Source organism: Tarenaya hassleriana, unplaced genomic scaffold (genome assembly GCF_000463585.1).
Source record: "Tarenaya hassleriana unplaced genomic scaffold, ASM46358v1 Cleome6, whole genome shotgun sequence".
NCBI lineage: Eukaryota > Viridiplantae > Streptophyta > Magnoliopsida > Brassicales > Cleomaceae > Tarenaya > Tarenaya hassleriana.
The window spans coordinates 4320561-4335755 of record NW_010968505.1 but is presented as its reverse complement, the minus strand read 5'-3'; the positions used below and the strand labels follow the sequence as shown (position 1 = coordinate 4335755).

General features: G+C 38.7%; 1 protein-coding gene and 1 pseudogene across 2 annotated transcripts; both read right to left on the bottom strand.

The window, feature by feature from the left end:
• Window positions 1–864: 864 nt before the first annotated feature.
• Window positions 865–1303, bottom strand: LOC109116050 (annotated as a pseudogene).
• Window positions 1304–3027: 1724 nt separating this feature from the next.
• LOC104799507 (serine/threonine-protein phosphatase 6 regulatory subunit 3) lies at window positions 3028–9686 on the bottom strand. Of its 2 annotated transcripts, XM_010522072.2 has the most exons (20): window positions 9426–9686; window positions 9238–9300; window positions 8741–8844; window positions 8334–8420; window positions 8115–8190; window positions 7920–7994; window positions 7714–7767; window positions 7479–7538; window positions 7276–7392; window positions 6797–6891; window positions 6506–6714; window positions 5926–6023; window positions 5637–5740; window positions 5338–5500; window positions 4954–5076; window positions 4499–4581; window positions 4278–4416; window positions 4161–4190; window positions 3959–4029; window positions 3028–3866 (listed from the first exon to the last, which is right to left on the bottom strand). In XM_010522072.2, the coding sequence occupies exons 2-20, from the start codon at window positions 9259–9261 to the stop codon at window positions 3227–3229; spliced, it is 2352 nt and encodes a 783-aa protein (XP_010520374.1). In that variant the 5' UTR covers window positions 9262–9300; window positions 9426–9686; the 3' UTR covers window positions 3028–3226. The 2 variants fall into 2 exon arrangements, with proteins under 2 accessions (XP_010520374.1, XP_010520373.1); XM_010522071.2 differs by lacking the exon at window positions 9238–9300.
• Between the last annotated feature and the right edge of the window lie 5509 nt (window positions 9687–15195).

Below are 15195 nucleotides of genomic sequence, written 5' to 3'. Positions count from 1 at the left end.
AAAGAGTGTTAAAAGCATGAAAGTATAGGAAGTTTGACATTAAATCGTTCAGCAATTTGTAAAATAACAAGAAAAATTCAAACTTTTATACGCGAAAATAACATTTTTTTTTGTAGAATATTAATTCATGAATTTGTAGGTGCGACTAATTATTTTCGAATTTAATTTTTTGAACACAATAATTACTATATTTATATAAGAATTCTATAATCGTCATTACCACTAATTAATCAAAATAATGAGTTGGTGTTAAAAACATGAGAGTATAGGAAATTTGACATTAAATCGTTCAGCAATTTGTAAAATAACAAGAAAAATTCAAACTTTCGTACGGAAAAACAACATTTTTTGGTAGAATATTAATTTATGAATTTGTAAATACGTTTATTTATTTCCGAATTTGATTTTTTTAATACAATAATTACTAAACCGGGTTTGAATATAGAAAATCGGGATTGAGTCGTTTAAACCCGGTTTTCTATATTCAAACCGGAACCGAGTCGCTTAGACCCGACTTTTTTTCTCGGTTTTCTATATTCAAACTGGTTCGTTTAAACCCGATTTCTTTATGACCCGGTTCGCTTGAACCCAATTTATTTATGTTCCGGTTCGATTACACCAGATTTATTTATAACCTGATTCGATTAAAACTCATTTATCTATGAATCAGGACCGGATCTAATAGACCGGTTCTGCTTACATGGCATCTCTTTGCTGGTGAGATTTGATATATCACTCGTCAACTCATTATTTTGGTGAATTAGTGGTAAGGACGATTATGAAATTTTTGCGTAAATTTAATAATTACTTTGTTTAAAAATATAAGTTTAAAAATAAATAAACACACCTATTCAGTAATTAATATTCTCAGGAATTTTTAGGTATTTTCGATTTCATAAACAAAAAAACATGGGGAATATAGTTTTGCATCATTCAAAAACCACAAAAAGAAAGAATTAGACTCCAAATTTGATTGGTGAAACACAGGAAGGGCAAAAATGGAAGAAGACAAACCAGGGATATGTGTTTATATATATACGTGTGTATGTATAGGCGCCGGCGCGTACCGGAGAGAGAGAAGGAGAGATGGGGATCAGTAGTAGTAGAGCTCGAGGCCCATGCCGTCATGGATCTCGTAGTCCTTGAGGGTTGTAGATGGCGTACCATATCTGGATCCGGATCTTATCGGGTCGGATCCCCGTCTGGGCGGCAGCCAGCTTCTTCAGGTCTCGAATGGCGTCGTCTTCGTTGCGCTTCACCCTCACCTTTGTCCCAACCTATCGTTCAGCACCACCTCCATCATCCTTTCGATCTCGACCACGACGCCTCCTCCGACTTCTTCTCTTCCACCGCATTTTTGAATCCCGAGTTTCCAGAGATTTCGTATCCTCCTTTTTATATATCCGATCGGCCAATCAGATTGTGCCACGTGGTATACCTGCTTTTTCTCGATTGAATCAGAGATTTTTTTTTCTTCTTCTTTAAAGAAACCTTGACCCGTATCTCCACAGTTCATAAGTTGACTTCAGCATGAGAACTTTGGATTTCCACGTATATTTTGGAAATAGTTTCCATCTATTTATTTTTCAAAATTGTTTTTATCTTACAAACACAATGTTTTATCACTTTTTATTCTGATTTGGTTTTTTTCAAAAATAAAAAATTTATTTAGTAAGATTTGTTTGTAATATAATATGTTGGAAAGTTAGACAATTGTTAAAAATAAAGTCATTGTCTTCTTTTAAGTTTGGATTTCGTTGAATTTTTCAACTTCGATATATATATAATATAATTTTATTTATTATTTTCTAATATTTCAAACTGATTAGCTTTATTTATAAGAATCGTAATAGTTCTATTACATTCATTTAATCAAATTTAGTTTTGAAATACCTAATTAATATATATATATATATATATACTGTATTTAATGTTTTATATTTTTAACATTAATATTATAAATTTATTTAAAAACTATTATTTTACTGATTTTGATTAAAGATAGTATTAATTCGAATACTCTTAAAAGAAAAAAAAATAAAGTTGATGTAGAATTGATTTAATTATCTTGAAAAATATTGAAATTCTTATTGATCTTGTTCGATCGTTTCACCCAGTTTTTTAAATCCCTTTCAAGTTTCTTGAGAATTCCTATAGTTCTATCATCACCAATCACATTTTGCCACGTGAGCAATTTCGCTTTTTTCTTTTTTAAGAAAATATTTAAAGCAATCCTATGTGTTGTAAATCCACTCGCAGGATTCACGCGTTGCGTTCACGCGCGCTATTTCCCGGGACTATTGTCCAGGGAATTCCCGAGAATTTTGCTTTTTCGGTGCCATAGGCGCGTGGAGAGCAAAATTGTATCATAACTAATCTTCAGCAGCGTATGTTTTGGAGATATCATTTTCTCCAGTATTTTCAATGTATTGCTTTTAAAATTGTTTTTTGACTTCTTTTCTCTTTTTGTTCTTATAAAATATTTTTGTATTTTCACAATGATTATTTATTTCGTAGGACTAACGTTTAATGTATAATAACGCTGGACAAGTCAATCATGGCTAAAAATAAAATAAAACCATTGTGTTTCCTCATTTCACTTTGGACTTCGTCAAATATATATATATATATATATATATAGTATTAATTTTATATTTTACACATTTTTTGTTTTACTAATTGTGATTAAAAATGTTATTGCGCCAAATCATAAATGAAAAAATATATATATACCCAAAAATGAAAATCGCACAATTGATTTGGTTATTAAAAATATCGAAATTTATTGTTATTTATGAGATCTATGAGTTATAACTATACGTGTGTATGTATATATATATATAGAATGTATCTAATTTCTATTTCATATTGTTAGTACTATAAAAATCAACTTCACTTACAAAAATAATATAATGTTATCTGTTTTTATTAAAATTCTTAGAAGCACCGGATTCTTCTAATGAAGGTTAACTGTTTGTGTTACAATTATACAATAGATAATCTTATTACAGAAAATCAGATACGACAAGACGTTAAAACATATTTTGTATATTAAAAAAAAGGACAACAACAAGTGTTACAAAATCGAAGGAACAAAATATCAACGGGAACTTCTGTAGCAAACTGTGAGAAAATCTGTAAGAAGTAAAAGAACAATGTAAAAGAGTCGAGAGTGAACCACTGGTAACTGGTAAGATCTAAAACACTATACATTCTCATTACGGCTTTATTCCACCACCGTCACCTCTTGATCGATTCTCCAGTAGTTTGTGTCGTTGAACTCCTTCTTCTTCTCGCCGGAATTCTCCTTCTCCGGCGACGGGATGGTGGTGGTCCTCTTCATCGGCCCGGCCTCTCCGACTATGCCTTCCTTGAGAGCTTGCTCCATTGCCCTCTCTGTTCCTTCAGGCTCCACCCCTACAAACTCCACTTCCTCTTCAAACAGCGAAGGGACGGGCGGCGATCTCGGGCTCATAATCTCCGACGACCCCTCGGAGGAGGTCAGGCCGCCGTTGGGGATTCTCAGGTCGGACATCCTGCCCTCGTCCTCATCGACAAATGGGTTTGTCAAAGTTTCACCGACCGGAACGGTGGATGAAGAATTTCCCCGTGTTACCCATTCGGTGGATGAGGAGTTATCCGAACTCAAATCTTCATTTCTCGGTGCATCAAACCCGAGATTCTGCTCAACGTTATCGGGATACTTGGTTTCCGCCATTGATCCGTCTTCTGCTCCTGCATTGTTACCATTGGTTGGTTCGTTCAAGCTCACATCCTCCATCGTCTCCTCCAAAGGTGTTATTCTTGTGCTTTCGCTGAACCCATCTTCTTGGAATGTGAACCAGTTTGAGTTTGTGAACAAATTGCTACATCGGGAAGAAGAAAAAAAAGATTCCATCGTTTTCACTCGGACACTTAGAAGCCATAATACAATGTTCAAATAATTCAGAAGCTATACCTCGCCTGTTCATCACCAAGTCTCAAGGACGATATAACGACTTCATCGGATTCATCATCCAAGCGTGTATCCTACAAAATGTGTAAAAGTTTGCAACCAAACCGGTGAAGTCAGCACTGTATTGCCTATACTGTTTATATTGTAGACAAACCCACAATTTTCTCCATTACATAAAAATCAAAGATTCATAACGTATAAATACCTCTTGGACACTGCCATTTGCACCATGACCCTGGAACCAGAAAGACAGGAAATATTAAATCCAGCAAAAGTTTCAAAACAAACAAGGAATTTTCGGATTATAGAGTTGGTAAACTACCTCCTCAGAACCATCGTTCTCAAACATGTTGTATCTGAACTGGTTCAAGTTGTTAGATAGAGCAGCAAGATCATAACTCCTGTCTTGAATATCATCTTCGTCACTCTCCCTAGTTCTATCATGTAACGTGGTTGGGCGGCTGCATGTAACGTAAAAGAATTCATCACAATTTGTAACAATAAAGAATCAAGAGATATATGAAGGTAAAACAAGAGGCATACCCGCAAGACCAGCGGTAGACATTTTCAACAGCATTACGATCTTGCAAAACGTTAGTTTCCCACTCGATCCATTCATTATTTTCCTGAAAAGGAAAGAAAAATGCTTCATGTGACAGATTGTATATATGAAAATAAACATGCAAAGACACAAGCTAACAGGATATGCAACAAAGAAGAGGCTGACCATAGTCTATAACTCTGTGAGTGTATGTGTAAGAGATCAATGCTACTTGACTTCAGTAAGGGCAGTAAAAGGAGTGATATGATATGCTTAAACCAATATATATTCAAAGGGACCTATAATTAGGACGTAAAGGTAATGCAGCAACACAGACATGGGTCATCAAATGCTTGAACTTCTCAAAATATCATTGGTGGTGTGAGTATGTACTGTGCGAAGACAGTGTATATTCACATGGTTTAAGAAAATTCCATCGAGTAACTGCAAAACCAACCTGTAGAAATGTCTTTATTTGGCTATTGCTTCTTGATAATTGAGCAAGCTTGTTTGCGATTCTTGTAATATGCCCAATATTTCCCACTCGAAGCTCAGGTTTCCCAGCAGTGGGTAATGTTGGCTGCATCAATGCAAAAGCGTGTATAGATAACTTAGTACAATTTGTCCATCAACAAAAAGAAAAAAAAACGAGGGGAGAAACCCCAAAGTAGCTTTGGAAACCATACAGAATGGTACATTCCACAATTTCTCTTACTGATACGATGAAAAGGTAGTATATTATTCTCTTCCCAAATTTCATACTTATGTTTATAAGTTCAGTAATCAGTCAATGAGCTTCCCAGTAAGGCCAATATACACGTGTCAGAAAAACTGCACATACCTGGTTATCACCGGAAAGAATTGGTTGTTTCTCTATTTGAAGAATTTTTCCAATCAGATCACACTCTTGGAGGAGATGGTCGACTATGGCATCGTTCTTGCTGTCCAAACACAACGCTATTATACTCTCCACATGATGATGCAATGCATTATTATAAGGGTACCTGCATCATTTTGAAATGAAAAAAAAAAAGAACAAGAACTTAGCCGCAGCAATCCCATCAGCGCAAATACCAAATAACGACAACATGTTGGAAAGAATATTGGTGTGGTCAATCACAAGCATAGGTAAAATCTTACTCAAAGAACAGATCAAGAACTCTTCTGATGGCTCCGGCGGTCACTAGTTCCTTTTCTGTAGCTTCAATGGCAGTTTTCAACAAGACAGTTACGAACTCTACAATCTGAAACAAGACGTCAACAACACAAAACAAATAAAAAGATCAGCAGAGGCCTTACGGAAAGAAGGGTGGATTACTAGACTGTGTGAAAACTCGACATAACTAGTCCAGAATCAGTTATTGGTTCCATAACATGATAAAATCACCTCCAATTGACGCAGATTAAATTTCTCAAAAGCAGACCTGACCTTAAGACGATGACTACCAAGAGGAGGTCTCAACTGCCCATAAGTTGTCGGTAGTATCTTTTCATCAGAAGATACATTCAAAAGTGCAAGTAATTCACCTGCACCAGAGATTTTTACACTTTCAAAAATACAACAAGGGCCTGCAGAGGAAAAGACAAACAAATTCGAAGAATGCACCCAACAAGAATGATTGCTCCAATTTATTCCGCCAGAGAAAACAAAACAAAAAATACTAAAAAGGAAAATAAAAAAGAATCCTCGTACTTCAAAAGTATCCAGAAGTCGCAGTTAAGAAAGTGGAATGAGATTGAGTGAGAAAACAATACAAGATTTCGACAGGCTTGGAAACATGTATTGTCAACTTAAATAAGAGGAAGATGAGAGGAGTATAGAAAAAAAGGAAGATGAGGATAACATTAGCTGAAGGAAAGCAAAACAACAATATGGAAACCGATTCTAACATTTAGTTGTAGAAGGGACCATATATCTTACGATAAAAACAAGTACCGGTTGCAAAATAGAAAAAACAAATTGTTAAAGTATAGAACAAATAGAAAAGTTGATGCAGTGTCGCACTAACCAAGTTTAGGCAGCATGGCAGCAACAGTCTCAGGGTTCACGGAAATTGGGGACTCAAAGAGATGATGGCCTCTAAACGTATACATAAAGGGAGAAGAAACTGCATATCTTCTTGGATCCAACAAAGAAATACACACGGAAAGTGAGTGTACAAGGCAAGATTTGGAGCGGGCATCTTCCAAGGCATGGCCCAATATCCTAGCAACAAAACTGTAGGAACAGATATCCCTTATATCAATTAAGTTACCAAGTAGGTTATAACGAATCGAAGAGGACAAGACACCCTGCAAACCTGGGACTAGACAGTTTGGTAGCCAAAGGTGATGGTGCATTTTGCGTGATCATGCAGAGTGTTTCAGCAGCATTTCCATTAACTTCAGGAGTATTCTGATCCAAGCAGCCAAACAAAAAGATCTAGTCAGATATGTCACCATATCACAGACTCACAGCAGGTCAAAAGTTATGATAGCAAGTTCATGTTTTTTAAACGAAACATAACCATACAATCACAAAATTGCATGTGCACTGTATACAGAGGTTTGGAAGAAGATTATCAACAACTGTGAATTTAAAGATCAAAATCTGCAAGAGGAAGCTATCAATCTCCAACTATTCCATATTCACTTAAGAGGCCAAAAACAAATAATATAGTCAGTTGACAACTAGCAACCACATGAAAGAAGCAACGGATTTCACATTTTATTTTTCATTTTATAATTTTATTTATTTCCTGCAAAAGGAAGGGAATAAAGTTTCCAAAATGATACTTACTAGAGGGTTAAGTTTATCTACAATCATTTCCAGCAGATTGCTATCAGCCAACCAGTGCATCACATCCAGGTGGTTGGGATATACATGATCATCAGCACCAACCAATCGAGTTAGAACCTACATAAATGATATGAATTTCGACTGAAAATTAATAAGCAAACTCAAAGTTCAGGGGAAAAGGGGGGAAGAGAGCGATTATTTACCTCCATTATGGCCGTAATCCCTATCAAATCAACCAGTTGCTGGAAAACATTTTGATGGGCCTGTAAATGGCATTCCAGTGTTAAATGCTACTTTTATATCAATTTTATAAGCCATAATTCACACATTGACAAACTTCAATCAGTAATGCTTTCTGTGCTAATTTCTACTTCTCTGGCATAGTATCCAAAATTTTGGCATAGTTCATATTATGATTATCCAAACAAACCAACTTACTTTGGCATAGTTCATCAGTGGAACCGTCTTCCTCAAAATGAGGCATATGACAACCTAAATCCAAAGAAAGCAAAGTGAATCTTTTGCAAATAACGGGCACATGAGCATAAAATCTCCTGAAGAGCCTAGTAATAGCAGGAACCTCATATGTATTGTACTGTAAATAATTGATCTCAGATTTTAGACTTAAGCAACCAATACATTACCTTGCTGAAATATCCCGCTAGCATTACACTATGAGAACGCTTTGGCTCCAAAAAGGAGAAGAGGAGGTTCATTAGCTGCAAAAGGAAAATGAGAATGCTGCATGAGACCAGATGAAAAGAAACAGAAAGTAATCGTATGCTCAAATTCTCAAAATGAAGAGAGGTATGCTTTCATTAAAATAAATTTACACGTACCTCCTCATCCTCCACTAAAGTGCTAAGAATGACATCTATTTCACATGCGAATACTTCAGAGGAGATGAAAGGGAACCTGATGCATAAACATGCTTTAGGGTCAATTAACACTGTTCAACATAGTTGGGTAATAATCCAAAATCATATCAACAGTATTCTTAACAAGTTTCATCGAACAGTGGGTGAAATTCTAAAGCACTGAAACCACAATGACCATACTTGAAAGCACGCTTGCTATCAGCATCTTCTGCAGCTTCCTCGACAATATAATGTAATAACTGCTCCACTTGGGTTCTTCCTCTCAGACTGCAAATAAGCATATAAAATAAAAAACTTAAAAAGGAAAATATCACTCCCCTCGCTATTATTAGAAACAAATACTTTCGCTGTATTCTATTCGCTTCCTGCAATAAGAAAACATAAAGAAGCATATTGTGATTCTATCTATGTGGTGTGCTATATCTACACGGTCGCATGCCTTCTCAAGGACTTTACAGAAAATGGTTAATATAAATGGCATGAGATAAACGTAATAGTGCAAAAGAAAATATAAGAAATATACACGCATAAACCACGAGTTCAAACGTATGTTAAAAGGGTGAAGCACTGAAGCCTAAATGAATTACAAATTTATGAGCCGGCTGTTTAAAGCTTTGCACTCTTGGATTATATCTTCCTCATCCAGGAGCTCTTCCAAAGTGAAGTCTTCCTTGTCTAGGATAGATTCAACCTGTCATAACAGGCAGAGGATAAGGCAAATGCGATAAAAGCGTAAGTAGAGATTGGCAAATCATCGCAACAACAACAGCATTCCCCAGTTGAGTTCTCCTTCTGAAACTACATCAGCAGTCCTAAAACAAAATGCAAGTGCGAGGTAACTAAAGCACGTAAATTATTCTCTAACACTCGAATCAGGTAAAAAAAAAAAAGAGAAACTTTTAACTCCCACAACGATTAGAACACGTCAAAGAACAAAGATACGAAGTTATTCCACCGCAGTATCTTCAAGGCAAATGAAACAACGCAGAACAATGGATCATCTCCAATTCAAAGCAGCAAAACATAATCTGAAATCGTAAGTCACGTAAAGATGAAACCAAAAACTTTCACATTTTTCATTTACCGTATAATTAAGCCACAAAGACATACACCCTTTATCGTTTCCAATTTCAATTCATCCAAAAATCTGCCAAACAGTATTTCAAAAACGACGAAATCTCAAATAATTCATCATGATTCAGAACAAAACGAGATCAGTAGAAAATATTAAGACGATGACAACGAAAATCAGACAAAGCAACGCCCACTCACCGGCGAAGCGGCAGATAGAGCCGACAACTTCCAAAACATGGTCGAAGACGCAGAAAAAAAAAACAAACGAGGAAAGTTCCCGTTCAAGCTGGAGAAGAAGGGAGAGCAAAGTAGATCTCTCTCCGGACAGAGAAACCAAAGCAGGGGAGTGGACCTTAGAGCCTAAGCCAAAGAAACTCCGAAATTGGGAACAGAGAAAACCCTAATTTGATGAAGGTGACGAAGAAGCCTAAATCAAATAATTTTTAGAAAGCATCGGAAAATCCTATTATTGGAGAGAGTAACGTTGGACAAAAATAAAATAATGATAAAATTAAAAATAGGCCATGGGGCGGAAAGGGAAAGCCTATAAAATATTAATATATTAATGCATAATTAAATTAGCCCAAAAAATGTTTGTATTATATCAATTTACATTGGAAGAAATGAAAAAAAAAATACATGGAAATTTTCGATCCATACGTCAAATATTACGTTATATATTTCAAAACTTGTTTGAAATAAGTACGATGTTTTTTTCAATTTATTTAGTACAATAAATTGGGTATTTTATTTTTAGTATAATAGATTACATTGCAAACTTATAATAAACATCAATATGTCCAATTATAAGCTGCGGCAAAGCAACTGCGCTGAGAAATTCAAATAATAGCCAAAAACAAAACTATAGCAAACTTTTACTAGTAATATAATGATTTAATCAAATATTATTTTATATATTCATTTGCTAGGTCTTATATTAAAGATGTAGTCATGTTTTTTTTTTAAATGTATAATCAATCATATTGTTTTTATATAGTATTAAATCCAATATATATATATACACACACACATCATCAAGTTTCTCACATCCATGTGAGGTTTTCAAATATAGATTTTTATATAAGTATCATTCTCAACAAGCAAAAGAAAACAAATTGTAAAACCCTTAAATTAAATCAGTCAAATGTTTTAATTATAAATAAAAACAAAAAATAAAAGTGGGTGAAAATTGTACGAGAACTGATTTCCTTGAGTATTAGGGTTATCGAACACACATACATATAGGTATAATAAGAGATCTTGACCTAACTATAATATCCTACAATCTAGGAAATATTCCAAATATATATAGATTACAATTAATCACAAATATCACCAATACGCCCCCTCAAGACGGAGCACTGGAGGTGATGCCGATCTTGACACAAAGATCATGAAAAGCCGAGCGAGGAAGAGGTTTAGTGAGCACGTCCGCGAGTTGATCCTTGGAGCTAACATGAAGAACCTTAAGCTTGCCGGATTCCACTTGGCCACGAACAAAGAAAAAATCCAATGCTAAATGTTTCATGCGCGAGTGGAAAACGGGATTGGCACTAAGGTACGTGGCTCCAATGTTGTCACAATAAATGGTCGGGGTAGTGGGAAGAGTGACGCCAAGTTCAGAGAGCAACGAGACGAGCCAACAAATCTCAGCAGAGGCGTTAGCAACTGAGCGATATTCGGTCTCGGTGGAAGATCGAGAATGACCAGTGAGCTTCTTCGATGACCACGAGATTGGGTGTTTGCCAAGATAGACCACATATGCGCCGGTGGAACGAAAATCCCCAGGATCACCAGCCCAATCCGCGTCACTAAAAGCATGAAGACTAACAGCATTATTGGCTGAGAGAAAGATACCCGATGTACGTGTTCCCGCAAGATACCTCAACACTCTCTTGGCCGCAATCCAATGGAGGTCAGTCGGGGCATGCATAAATTGAGAAAGCTTATTCACAGCAAAACTAACATCCGGACGAGTGAGAGACAAGTACTGTAAGCTGCCCACAATCATGCGAAACTCCAAAGGGTCCGACAGAGGCTTACCGGCGGTAAGAGTGAGCCGCGTAGTCGAAGACATCGGAGTTGAAACAGCCTTAGCATCGGACATATTTGTACGGTGGAGAAGATCAGTGATGTACTTTCTTTGACTAAGAAAGAGACCATGAGAAGAGCGAGAAGCTTCAATCCCAAGGAAGAAGGAGAGATGACCAAGATCCTTGAGGGAGAAACGGGCCGCGAGGGTTGAAATAAATTCACCAATCCGAGTTGAGCAACTACCGGTGACAATGAGATCATCAACATACACAAGGACAAGGAGTTGAAAGTCCTTACCACGATGGATGAAAAGTGAAGCATCGGCAACCGAGTTAACGAAGTCCCGAGCAAGTAGAAAGTTCCTCAATTCCGAATACCACGCACGAGGGGCCTGTTTGAGCCCATAGATAGCCTTGCGAAGCTTGCACACATAAGTTGGACGATCCTTATCAATAAAGCCGGACGGTTGAGACATATAGACTTCGTCCGAGAGATGGCCTTGGAGAAAGGCATTGTTAACATCAAGTTGGCGTATGGGCCAACCCTGAGTGATAGCAAGACTGAGCACGAGCCGAATAGTGGGTGGCTTGACAACCGGGCTAAACGTCTCATGAAAATCAATTCCGGGTCGTTGATGAATGCCCTTCGCCACTAACCGGGCTTTGTAACGATCAAGAGAGCCATCCGGATTCGTCTTAACGCGAAAAACCCATTTGCAACCAACAATATTCATGTGAGATGCAGACGGGACGAGCTCCCAAGTGCCATTCCGAACTAGAGCATTAAACTCATCACTCATCGCCAATCTCCAACGAGGATCCTTCAAAGCTTGAGATGTCGTGGCGGGTTCCCTGTGAGAATCCAAAAGAGAAGCTGTTAGAGTAAGCTTCATTACCGGCTTGGTGATGTTGTTCTTCCCACGGGTGACCATGGAGTGCGTGTTTCTCGGCAAGGAGGGAATCGGCGTTGTAGAGGCAGGCGAGGCAGACTCTGACAGTGGCTGGCACACCGACTCTGGAGCAACAGCAAGATCCTCAGGTGGTGAAGGACATACGCTCAGGGGCATAGTCGAGGACAGTGGGACAGGCGTTGGAACGACCTGCGGGCTGTAGGGCTGGACAAGAGAGACAGGAGAACCAAGGAGACTAGGTAAGGGAGACTCAACGGTAGAGACAGGGGAGAACCGAGAAAGGTCAGCAAAAGGAAAGATAGACTCATGAAAAATAACATGACGAGAAACAAAGACGCGAGAACGGAGGAAGTCAAAACAAAAGAAGGCACTTTGGGAAGGAGAATACCCGAGGAAAACACAAGGGGAAGACCGAGGATCAAGTTTATGAGAGGAATAAGGACGAAGCCATGGATAACAAAGAGAGCCAAAAACACGGAGTTTATCATAATTTGGAACCAAACCAAAGAGAGCCGAGAAAGGGGAATTCATGGAAAGAGTCGGTGTTGGTAGGCGGTTAATGAGATACACGGCCGTGGAAAAAGCAAATGACCAAAAGGACAGGGGGAGAGAAGCACGATGAAGCAAAGAGAGACCCGTTTCAACAATATGTCGATGTTTACGTTCAGAGATGCCATTATGCTCGGGAGTATGAGGTGGAGTGGTATAATGAGAGATGCCATGAGAAGCAAGAAAGGAACGCAAAGCAATGAACTCACCACCATTATCGGAGTAAAGGGATAGAATTTTGGTTGAAAAACGATTTTCCACGAGGTGTTTAAAGGTAATAAACGTTTCACGAACTTGAGATTTTTGTTTGAGAGGATATAACCATGAATAGCGGGTAAAATGATCCACAAATAAGACATAATATTTAAAACCGTCCAAGGACATGACGGGAGAGGTCCAGACATCCGAAAATAATAATTCAAGTGGTCGTGAAGAAGAAACCGAAGAATGATGAAATGGTAGTTTATGACTTTTATTACGTGAACAAGAATCACAAAATAAAGAAGGAGAATCCCGAGACAATGGCAAATTAAACGAAGAAACAACATGTTGAAGAATCGGAAAAGCGGGGTGACCTAAACGGGAGTGCCACTCGGACAAAGTGGACTTTTGACTCGATAAAACAAGAGGAGAAGCAGTGGGAGAGGAGACCGGCCATTCATAGACGCCATCCCTAGTCCGTCCTTTTAGAATCGACGCCCCCGTGCTTAGGTCCTTCACCTGAAACGAGTGTGGAAAGAATTCCACCGAGACATTATTAGAATTGCATAATTGTGAGACAGAGACAAGATTCTTATGCATAGACGGCACACAAAGCACATTGTCGAGAGATAATGTACGAGAGGGAAGAGCGACGGAGAAAGAACCCGTATGAGATATGGGTAAGCCCGAGCCATCACCAAGAACAACATCATCACCACCTTGGTATGGATTGTGCATAGAGAGATTATGCAAGTCGGAGGTGATATGATGAGAAGCACCGCTATCAAGGAGCCATTGAGAAGAATCATAGGGCGACATCATGGTGTGATTCGCACGAGGCTGCCAAGGGCGAGACTGCGACTGCCACTGCGGTGGGTGCGACGAGGAACCACCAGGAGTGGGAGATGCCGAAATAAGTCGGAACTGACTGCACCTCTGAGCGCTATGACCATGAACTCCACAAGCTTGACACCGACCCTGATATCCTTTGGAGGATCCGGAAGAAGAGCGATGCCATGTATGTCCGCGGCTAGGAGCAAAGCCACGATAGTGAGGACGAGACCGAGAGGCAGCGACATTGGCGGTGACAGGGAAAGGCACAGACGACGGTGCAGCAAGGGAGGTGAGTTTAGCCTCATGGTTAATCAGCTTCTCATGGAGTTCCTCAAGTGAAACAGCAACATCTTTGGCCTGAACAATATCAACCACGGGCTTGTACTCTTCGGGTAGGCCGGAGAGAATAGCATCAAGGAGATCTTCATGATCGAGAGGTTTCCCGAGGATGGCCAACTCATCAGATTTGGTGGTGATGAATCGAATGTATTCATCAACCGATTGCGTGCCCTTCACGCAACGTTTGATTTGATCCCGCAATTGGAGGAGATGACCTCGGGAAGCCTTGCCGTAGATGTTGGCGAGTGTCTTCCAAGCTTCGCGAACCGAGGATGCACGAGCCACAACAGGCTGTAACGGGAGCGAGATGGTGCCAAGTAATGCACTGAACAGCAGCCGATCTTGCTGTTTGAAAGAGACAAAGGCAGGATTATCGGTTGGAACACCGTCCTGGTCAAGCTTCGCCGGAGGGACTGCGGTATCATCAAGGATGAAACAATCCAGATTGTGTCCTTCAAGGAGAGCACGAACTTGGATGCTCCATGTGACATAATTGGAGGAGATGAGCTTAGTAACATTCGACATGTTGATGGTGAGGAGAGTTGTGGCCGGTGCAAGAGGATTAAACGTAGCAGCAGATTCGGATGATGAAGAGGAACCAGTGGCGGCCATGTTAAACAAGAGAAATAAGGGGTGACGTCAGAAAGGAAGTCTGGACGTCGTCGAAAAAAAAAAAAAAAAAAAGAGAGGCGGCGGTGGCTAGAGATTGTCGTAAGACGTGAGCTCTGATACCATGTACGAGAACTGATTTCCTTGAGTATTAGGGTTATCGAACACACATACATATATGTATAATAAGAGATCTTGACCTAACTATAATATCCTACAATCTAGGAAATATTCCAAATATATATAGATTATGTTATAAATGAATAGTGAAGCTACAGTACTGTTCACGCAGGGATCTGCAGGATCTTTGATTGTCAGATATTCCTTTTTCAAATCATCATGAATATGATGTCTCAATAATATTAGTGTCTTTGCTTTATTTTCACTTGATGCACTTTTCTCTTTAATTGTGGCACCAAGACCTTTTGATTCTAAGTGCAAATCAGCATCCAATTGCCACGATAGATAATTTTTTCCCGATATCGGTACATA

Excerpts from the sequence above, each read along its gene's own strand:
- LOC104799507 (XM_010522071.2), bottom strand. The coding sequence starts at position 9,464 with ATGTTTTGGAAGTTGTCGGCTCTATCTGCCGCTTCGCCG. Across the intron at positions 8,421-8,740 it reads AACAGCCGGCTCATAAATTT|TCTGAGAGGAAGAACCCAAG; the intron begins GTAATTCATTTA and ends GCTTATTTGCAG. Across the intron at positions 7,995-8,114 it reads CTTTAGTGGAGGATGAGGAG|CTAATGAACCTCCTCTTCTC; the intron begins GTACGTGTAAAT and ends TTCCTTTTGCAG.